The 9,612-nt window shown below is 59.2% G+C and overlaps 1 protein-coding gene across 1 annotated transcript; it reads left to right on the plus strand.

Annotated features, from left to right (window-relative positions):
• The first annotated feature begins 127 nt into the window (after nucleotides 1–127).
• On the plus strand, nucleotides 128–8,314 carry DBNDD1 (dysbindin domain containing 1). Its single transcript, XM_080828801.1, has 4 exons — nucleotides 128–264; nucleotides 5,481–5,627; nucleotides 6,012–6,152; nucleotides 6,917–8,314. Exons 1-4 carry the CDS (start codon nucleotides 234–236, stop codon nucleotides 7,072–7,074), a joined length of 477 nt encoding a protein of 158 aa, XP_080684927.1. The 5' UTR covers nucleotides 128–233; the 3' UTR covers nucleotides 7,075–8,314.
• Nucleotides 8,315–9,612: the final 1,298 nt, after the last annotated feature.

The raw sequence follows: 9,612 nt of genomic DNA on the forward strand, positions 1-9,612 counted from the left end.
GGCGGGGCCGCACCTGTGCTGCGGGGCTCCGGGGGGAGGATGCTGGGGGAACCCGGGCCCCGGAGCAGCTGCGCGCCCCGCCCCGCGGGCTCCTCCCTGCCGCCGCGGCCCCCCGGCTGCTGCCCCGATGCGCTGCGCCGGGAGCTGGGGCCGAGTCGCCGCCGCAGCTGCAGGGGCGCCCGGGCTGGGTGACGCCGCCGCCGCCCGCGCCCCTCCCAGACCCCGCCGGCCGCATGGAGCCCCCGGAGGGCGCCGGCCCGGGAGGTGAGTGCGGCCCCAAGTCCCCAGGAGTCCCCGAGCTGCGCCTTCCCCGCAGCCAGCCGCGCAGCCCCTTCCCCCCGCCGCCAGCCCCCGGCCCACTCACCGGCCGCTCCCGGGGGCCGCGCACGATGCACCGCTAGCTCCGAGCTGAGCCTGGCCGGAGCCGGAGGAAGCCCGGCGTGACGCGGGGGGAGCCGGGCCGGGGGTACCTCCCGGGAACGGCCCCCGCTTTAGGCGGGGGGCGCACACATCGCGTCCCCGCCCCCTTGTCCTCTGCGCTTTCAGTCCCGACAGCCGCCAGGCGCGCTCCTGGGCGGTCGGTCCGGAGTTTCGTGCTGAACCCCAAGCCAGCAGAGCCGGGGTTCCGGGGCGGGGGTCTGGGCATGGGGCGTGTCTGGGCCGTAGTTTGGGGTCCAGCTCCGCGAGGCCTGCGGGTGGACGCTGCCCTCCGGCGCCGCTCATCTGCTTTGTTCGCTCCAGCAGCTCTCCGCCTAGGGCTAGGGCAGGGACGCCGCCGCCGGCGGGACCATGCAGGGCGCCGCGCCGGGACCGGGTCTGGGGAAACGGGGGCGTTGCACCCGGCATGGCCTGGGGGGAGCCTGCCCCACGCTTGCAGGGGTTGTCGGCCTGGGCGAGGCCCAGAGGCGCCCACAGCTGGGAGCGCAGGTGTGCACAGAGAGGGGCCTCCTCGAGGCCCCTGTTGGCTCTCGGTGACTCTGACGCCTGAGATTCGACCTAGGTCTCCCTCTTTGGAGTCTGACTCTGGCAGGGCAGCAGCTGGTAACGGCAGGAAAACTCTAGGAACCCCCACCTCAAGAGTCCTTTCCCGGAAGCGTGTTCCGGCGCCATCAGCGCGTCCACCGGCCTGGCTAGGCCCCAGATGCATCATGGGTTTCCCGGAGGTCCCACCCCAGGGAGCCTCTCTTGACCACACAGGGACCTGCGGAGGGACCCCAGCCACGTTGGCGAGCTCATCTGGAGCCCAAAGGGATGGCCCCCGGGGGGGTGTCCTCAAGCAGTGGGCCCACCCACTGCTGTCTGCAGCCTGAGCTGGGCAGGTGCAGTCCAGACAGCTGAGGGCCCTTGTCACCCACCCGGCAAACACCACCAGACACACCCGAGCTGGTGGGTGTGGGTTTTCTTTGTTTTGTCACTTGTTCAAGGGATCTAGCTTTTTCTTGTCATTGACAGTCCTAGGACCCCAGGACTTCCCAGTGGCAGCTATGCGGGGATGTGATGGGAAACGTTTGGAGGGCAAAGGCTGGGGAGCACAGAGCTGAGCAAATCAGCCCCGTCCTCAGTTTCCGTATTCACTTCTGTCGGTGGGGGACAGACTCACTTTCCCCCGCAGCGCGGTGGGAGCCCTGAGTGAGATAGGGAGGGAAGGGTTAGGGAAGTGGGTTAGGGAAGAGGGTTAGGGAAGGGGGTTAGGGAAGAGGGTTAGGGAAGAGGGGCTTCGTGACCCTCCAGTTTCTGACTCTCACTCATTCCACGCACGGACCTGTATTCACAGGGGCCTGCTCTGTCCAGGAGTCGGGGTGGGGTGGCAGGGAGGGGGGGCACACCGAGAGGCCTCATACTCTGTGCAGCCATTTCCTGCCTACACAGTGGCCTGGCAATCCCCATGCCAGGGGAGCTCACAAGATCTTGGATGGACGGCTGTGACTGGCATTCTCTCAGGTCAATGACTTGTGACAACTTTGTTTTGGAGTATGTAGAACACACAAAAAAGTAGAACAATGTGGCAAAGCTCCATGTGTCACCTGCCACCCTGTTCAACCAGACCAGTCCCCGCCTCCCTTCAGTAGTGGTTTATAGCCAGGCTCAATGTATTATCTCATCTCTAAGTATTTCTGAAATATCTCCAAAAGATAAGGTTTTCATAGAACATAATGAAAATCCCATTTTTGCACCTAAACGAAGTACCAATAATTTCTTAATATCAATGTGTGCAGACATGGAGATGAGAAGGGAGGCACTGTGCTTCTTGAAGGACCCCATCTGGGGCCTGTGGTAAACCAAGGTTGTAGACCCACCCAACTCCACGTCTGTCCGGACAGCCACAAGGAAAGCAAGGCCATGGCCCCCCACTCAGGAGGCTGCACCTTGGCAGGGCCCACCCAGCATCCTGGACGTCCATGGACGAGGGGTGAGGGAAATGGGGGACAGGTACCCGTGTCTGTGACCCTCTCTGCCTCCCCACTGCCATCTTGTTGTAATCATTTATTCACTTCATTAATTTGTTCATCTGTTCATGCAGAGAACCTCCTCGATGCTTAGGGCAAGGCCCAGGGCACACAGCAGGGAACTTAAGATTTGGGCCAAGTTCTCACACAAATGTGCTGGAAAATAGGTCAGCGGCCTAGTGCAAGGTAACCCTGTCATACCCACTCACATGAGCCATCGGTGCCGGGGCAGAACATGGTAAACCAGCTGCGGTCCCCATGGGGTGCTGCTTTGCGGCCTGCACAGGTCAGGGCAGCAGTGGTCCCTGCAGGGGCTTTATAGGGGCTGTACCGAGCAGGGAATCTCGGTGTTGCTACCCCACACCCTGGCCCCAGGTGCCCCCACCCTTGCCTGCCTCTGTGATCACTCCTGCTTCATACCCCAGGAAGAGCTGTGGGTCTCATCTATGGACAGGTGATTCCTAGCACAGCCACTTAGAAACTACGGGGTGGGGTCTTGGCCTCGTTCATTTGAAAAACATTTATGATGCACCTACTGTGTCAGGACCAAGCCTAGGTCCTAGAGGTCACACTTCGTTTACCCATTCCCAGCCTCTGAGCCTGGTGCCTGGCGCATAGTAGGTACACAAGAAAAGTGAGTTGATGTCTCAGGTCCTCCTGGATTTGCCCTTCAATTCCATCCAAAATCAACCTTTGTCTCCACCGAGGATTTCTTCTGTCCTAAAATTCACTCTCTTACAGCATACAGTTCAGCACCTTTAATATATTTCCAAAACTGTGCCGCCACCACCACCATCACCTGTGAGGATATTTTCATCAACCGGAAAAGCAGCCCCATAGCCAAGTCATCACCCCCATCCCACACACAGCCCAGCTCCTAGAGACCGCCATCTATCTACTGTCTATATCTTTTCTAATCGACTCCTCTACTCTGTGCTTTTGCTGTCCTGGACATTTCATATGTTATCGTAACACATGGCCTTTTGTGACTGGCTTCTTGCATTTACCATGATGTTTCCAAGATTCAGCCGTGTTGTAGCCTGTGTCTGTGCTTTCTTCTCTTTTTTACGGCTGAGTAACACCCCTCGTGTGGACAGGCCATGTTTGGGTTATCCATCACCCATGATGCCATTGACCGTAGATGCTTGGCTGGTTCAGGGATGTTGACATTTGTCAAAATGTGCTTCTTACAGTTAGTACGGCTGGTGAGGCCCCCAAGATCCTGAAGCCCACCATCCACAGTAGTGCTTGCCCCTCACCCTGTCTCACCACCTATAGACATCATCCTTCCCACCTAGCCTGCAGCTCACAAAAATGGAGGTAGATGTCCTACTCAGCTTCTCCCAGCACACGCAGAGCAGCAGAGTCCTGATGGCTTCTGTGGATGTGTATACCCTGCCCTTTCCCCCTGCCTCACCTGTCACCGCGGCCCATGGGCTTGGAAGCGTCTCAGAATCAGGACAGCACAGGCCAGCGTGATGTGAGCCCATCATACATGCTCAGAGGGCCCAGGTGCTGTACTCCCCCACTCAGGAAACAAAGCAGGTTCCCACAGAGTAAAGGCTCCTCAAGGACTCTCGACAGAGATGGCTGGTCAGAGGTTCAAGGCAGGGGCCCCTGCTTACCCCAGCTCAGAGCAGAGTCTGACCTCTCTCGTGCCCTCTGGGTGTCAAGGTGTCCTTGCTGGGCTGAGCGGGCCAGGACACTGGTGGGTGTAACTCTACCCTCCCATGATACTGAGAAGTCACGTTCCAAATGCATCAGAGAGGTGGAAACCAGATCCCATGAGCCACGTCCAGCCTGGCCAGCCCCAAACCCCTGTGATGCGGATAGCATGGGCGGGTCCCCAGCCCCATCTTCCTCCAGAGGGTGGTGCCCTCGTACAGGAGGCCAGCCGATGCCCAGCCACCTCTGTGGCTGTGAACAATGGCTTATCTCCCTACTGAGCTGGAGACCCTCTGGACAAAGGACCTGGGCATCCTGGCCGCTGACTGCCCTGCTGAGCTTTTGGAAGGCCCACCTCTGGCCAGCAGCTGTTGGCACTGGGGGCCCCGTTGGGCTCCCGTAGACAAGACTGCCATGGATCCTGGTGCATCACAGAGCACTGGTTCACTCTTTATGGGGCCACAACGGGGACGTGGGGGAGCCACGGGATCCAGCTGCCTCTGGGGACATGCCTGACAGGTTCTCTGGCTGAGTTCGGGGAGTGATGAGGTGAGGCAGCAGGAGGGGGAGATGGGGTTGGGCTCTGGAACACTCTGGAGGAACTGATAGGAAATATGGATGGGGGGATGTGAGCTAAGAGGTCAATGGGTTGGCCTGAGCACCAGTGTCTTCCAAGCAGATTGCCCACAGGGCCTACTCCTGTCAACTAAAAAAAAAAAAAAAATCGTCAAATATTTAATAAATGAGCAATTACATTTTTCCCAAAAAATTACATAGAAGAAACCTAGAGGAGGGGCTCCTGGGTGGCTCAGTGGGTTAAGCCTCTGCCTTCGGCTTGGGTCATGATCTTGTGGTACTGGGATCAAGCCCGCATCGGGCTCTCTGCTCAGTGGGGAGCCTGCTTCCCCCTCTCTCTGCCTGCCTCTCTGCCTACTTATGATCCCGCTCTGTCAAATAAATAAAATATTTTTTAAAAAAAGAAAGAAAGAAAAAGAAAAAACCTAGAGGAATATTCTCCAGTCTCTTTTACTATGAAAATAAGTCATTGTGCATTCAAACAGAACATGGGTTTTTATAAGAAGTCCATCCACAGAGGACAGAGAGGCAAGCAGGGTCCATTCTGGACCAAAGAGACCCAAACGGCAAGGAAATGCCAAAGCGACCACTAAAAGTAGAGACAGATGACAGTGTTGGACACCCTCTTGCTCATTACACCCAGTGGTCCTTGTCTGGGATTCTAGCCCCAGACTACCCCAGGCAACCCCGGTCACTGCCCAGAGCCTCCAAGGAGGATTCGGAGAGCCAAGGACTCGCGTCTTCCCCTCCAGCCTCTGTCCTCCCAGGTAACACAGTCTGTCTTTGTTGCAGAAATAGTTAAGGACGTGGAGGCACCACAGGCATCCCTGGGCACCCTGGCCCACGGGACAGGGGACAGCTGCCACTCACCCACAGCTGAGGAGGAGGTGGGCATCCCAATACCAGCCCCGGGGCTCCTGCAGGTCACAGAGAGGAGGCGTAAGTACAGCAACCTGCCCAGCGTGTGCTCCGCAGGGACCATGAGCCCCCTGGGAAATGGGCGTCAGGGTCCACATCCTATGCAGACATGCCCCGAGCTGTGTGGGTGGGGAGGGGGCTGCTGCGGCTGAGCTCTTACAGCTCGGGCCCTGTGGGCCTTGGCTACACTATCTGCAAAATGGGGGCCCCCAGAAGGCATTTAGTCTGGAGTGCGGAGAGCAGACGGGTGTCTGGGTCTGCCCCATCTTAGCCCGACCCTGTGGGGCTTCACCCAGAGCTCTGGTTCTTCCCCAGGCCCCTTCGGCCGGGGCGGGGGGGGGGGGGGCTGGTCCCTGGGTGGACAGACTGTGCCTGTGACGAGCACCCCCTTCCCCTGCCCTGCAGAGCCCCTGAGCAGCGTCTCCTCCCTGGAGGTGCATTTTGACCTCCTCGACCTCACCGAGTTGACTGACATGTCCGACCAGGAGCTGGCCGAGGTCTTTGCTGACTCAGACGACGAAAGCCTGGCTGGGGAGTCGCCAGCAGGTGGGCTGGCGTTGGGGCGTGGTGAGCGATGTGGGGCAGTCCTGGGGCCCAAGCCCATGGAACACGGCTCTCCACAACCCCCGTTTTTGGAAGTAACTTTCACAGCTGTGTCAGAATTGGTGCTTGCCACTGCACCATCTCATTCAGTATTTTTGCATTTTACGTGTCTATTTGCCAAACTTGAAGGAATTTTCCTCCTGCCTTCCTCAATTTTCCTTTCCAAATGCCAAAAGGCCCAAGTCATAGTCCCGTCAAAAGCAAAATTTACTACATGTGAATTTAACCACGAGTTAGACAAAGCAAAGTAGGGTGGCCTTCATCCCTTCGGGCCCCACAGCTCAGGCCGCATCTCCCCTTTGGTTCCCAAGGAAATGTTGCCCTTCGTCCCAGACCTCAAGGGCCCCGGAAACTGCAAGACGACCAGTGGGTGTGGGGACCCAGCGACCTTCTCTCCCTCTGTTTGGGGGGGGTGGAAAGGGGGTGCTCAAATCCCACCCCTAGAGAGCCTGCACCCTGGGAGGGCGATGGGGCAGCTAGCTGCTAGGGCCAGGCTCACACCCAGGGTGGGGTCTCAGCTGCACAGGGACCCTCCTTGAGCATCAAAAAAGCCTTTGCCCAGGCTGCACCCAGACCCACAAGTCCACACTGTCGGTGGCCTGGCACCCGTGTTTTCTGAGCACTCAGGGGATCCCAGCGTGTGGCCAGGCGCATACATGCCCAGCCCTGTCGCTGCAGGAGCGACCTGACCCCCGTGTTCCCATCAGGCCTGCACCCGCTGCCCAGGGCCGGCTGTCTGCGCTCCCCCTCCTGGACACGAACCAGGGCCGAGCAGAACCGAGAGAAGCAGCCACTTGGTGACCCGGAGCGCCGGCCAGCGATCGCGGACACATTTCTTACCGTGGAGAGGCCCAAGGAGGACTAGGCCAGCTGGCCCTGGGGCCAAGGCAGCGCCCATCTGGACAGTTCCGCCCCTCGGACACTCTGCCCACCCCATGTGGCTCTGGGCCAGGTTCTTGGGGTGCTCCAGCACAAGCACAGCCCAGTGGCCTTATGTCCCGCTCCCTCCCAGTCCCTGGATCAGGGACAACGGACCTGAGGAGGTGGGAGTGGCCTAGGCCTCTTGGAAACTTCTGTCCACAGGACTGGTGCTCTCATCTGCCAGAAGACTCCCGAGTGGGTGCGGGGTGAGGGGGACCTACGCCAGAGAGAGCTTCTCTGCAAAACCCCCAGGGTCTCAGGGTTCCGGTCTAGGAATGGGCACACCATGCTCTGGCCCGTGGGATACTCTGCTATCCAGCCAAGAATGTGGGTAGGGCAGTCTGTCCTGAACACCACCACCTTCCTTTCAATCCCATCCTCTTCTTGCCACCCAGGGTGCATCGTTGGCACCGGGGCCTCCTCCCCAGACCCTAAGACCCTGCTCGTCTTAGTTCCTGTGTGACAGCCGGGCCCACTATCCCCACACCGAATGTGGCACGAGCACCTCAGACTGAGGGTCGGGGGAGTAGGCATGCGGGGTCTGCCCTTGGCAGGGACACATCCCCACAGCCTACCAAAAACGCACACAGAGGCATGCACAGCCCCAGATCTGTGCCCCTGGCTAGCGTCCTGGCCTGGGGTGGCACAGCCCGAGGGGGGCTTGGAACATGCGGGACCCCCAGCACGGCCCCCAACTTCAAGGGCACCGGGCTCAGCTGCTCCAATGCCGCTTTCTATGACCTAAGGGACTGGAGAGGCTCTGGTCTGACAGCAAGTCCAAGAAGGTTTCAAATAAACGTGTGAGTTTGCTTTTGGTGCCCAGGCCAACCTGCCCTGACCCATTCCGCACTCACACATTTCTAGGGAAGGGAAACCTGTTCTGCTGTGGCCCTGGGCGTGCCCTAGGCCCGTTTGGCACAGTAAAGACAAGTTCCCCGCTGAGAAAACCGGCCTCAGAAATGCCGAGGGACTTTGCCTGCACCCTCTACACCATGAGCACCAACTCAAGGGACTTTTACCAGGCATCACCCGTAAGTCCCCTTAAAATCAAATCCCGTAAGGGCAGCTGCATGCCCCCCGCTCCAAGATCGTGCTCCCCAGTCCCCAGCCTTCCTGCTACGGCTTCCTTCCACAGAGCTTATTTACAAAAGATCTGATTAAAATCTCACCTCTTCCTAAGGCCCAAGCATAGCCTCTTCTCTTTTCCAGGTGACCCCAGAGCTCAGGAGTGAGTTCTGCGGGGCGGGGGCGGGGCCGGCAGCTCAAGGAGCAGAACTTCTGCTCTGGTCTCCGGCCGAAGCCACTGGGGGCTCCTCTGTGCTGCTTATTTGGGCCATGTCTCAGGGACAAGCGCCCTGGATTTCTAGGCTTTAGGAAGTGAAGATCCTGCCCCTCACCCCCTACCCCAGGCCCAGACCTGGAAAGGCCCAAGGTGCACTCCGGCAAATCTCCCCTACCCAGGCAGGGTCCCAGGAAGCTCTGGACCCGGAGCCCAGAGATAAGGCCTGTGAGGAGAAGGCCAAGAGTGAGGCCAAAACCCCAGTCCTTTGGACTACACGTGAAACAAGGGGCCCGAAGAACAGGCCCTGGGCCCCACCCACGCCAGGCAGCTCCTCCCACCGGGCTCTCAAGGAAAGCCTAAGGCTCCCTCGTGGAGATTCCAGGCCAGGTGTCCATCCCTGGGCCTGCCTCGTGTGAGCCCCGGTGGCCCAAACAGGTGAAGGGAAGAGCGGAGGAGACTCAGGAGAGGCGAGCACAAGGGCATCCAAGGCAGGAGACAGCAGGGGTTGGGGCTGGGAAACACCCAGGTGGGCTGAGCGCAAGCCCTCAACCCCAGAGAGGGGCTGCACCAAGCCTCAAAAGGAACAGGTCCCCAGGCTCTGGACAGCACAGAGCACCCTTCCCTCCATCAAAGGGAGCCCCAGGACCCCGGCAGGTCCCCCAGCAGCTCAGCTAAGGCAGGCAGAGTTTACTGGACACTTCATTACAGAATGGGCTCTGGAGATGTTAAGGAATTCCATAGTGGCATGTTTTATAAACAACAAAACTTAGAAGTGCTTGTCCCAAGCTGGAAATGCTACTTCTTAGTCCAACCTAACAGATGATTTGGGAATTTTTAAACAAATGCCAGCATCTGGTCTTGGCCAAGTAGACAGCAGAGGTCCTATGGGGCAGCAAGTAGGGACACCCCCCTCTCCAGGAGGCCCTGCACACCAGGGGTCCCGGACATACACATACCCCCCACCTGAGGGCCGACAGCCCTCTACTGCCATGCTTCTGATGCCTCTGGGAGGCAGGCTGCATGGAGAACAAGCAGGACATTGCCCGAGCCCCAGGCCAGCCCTAACCCCTGCTGCCCGGGCTGGGCCCTGGCCACACTCCAAGATCAACCAGACGATCCATGGCAGCAGAGGCCAAGACCTCACAACCCAGGACCTGCTTTCTTTTGCGGGGCCGCTGCCCCACACCAGGAAGAGGTTCC

Source organism: Martes martes (assembly GCF_963455335.1).
Source record: "Martes martes genome assembly, chromosome: 17".
NCBI classification, from domain to species: domain Eukaryota; kingdom Metazoa; phylum Chordata; class Mammalia; order Carnivora; family Mustelidae; genus Martes; species Martes martes.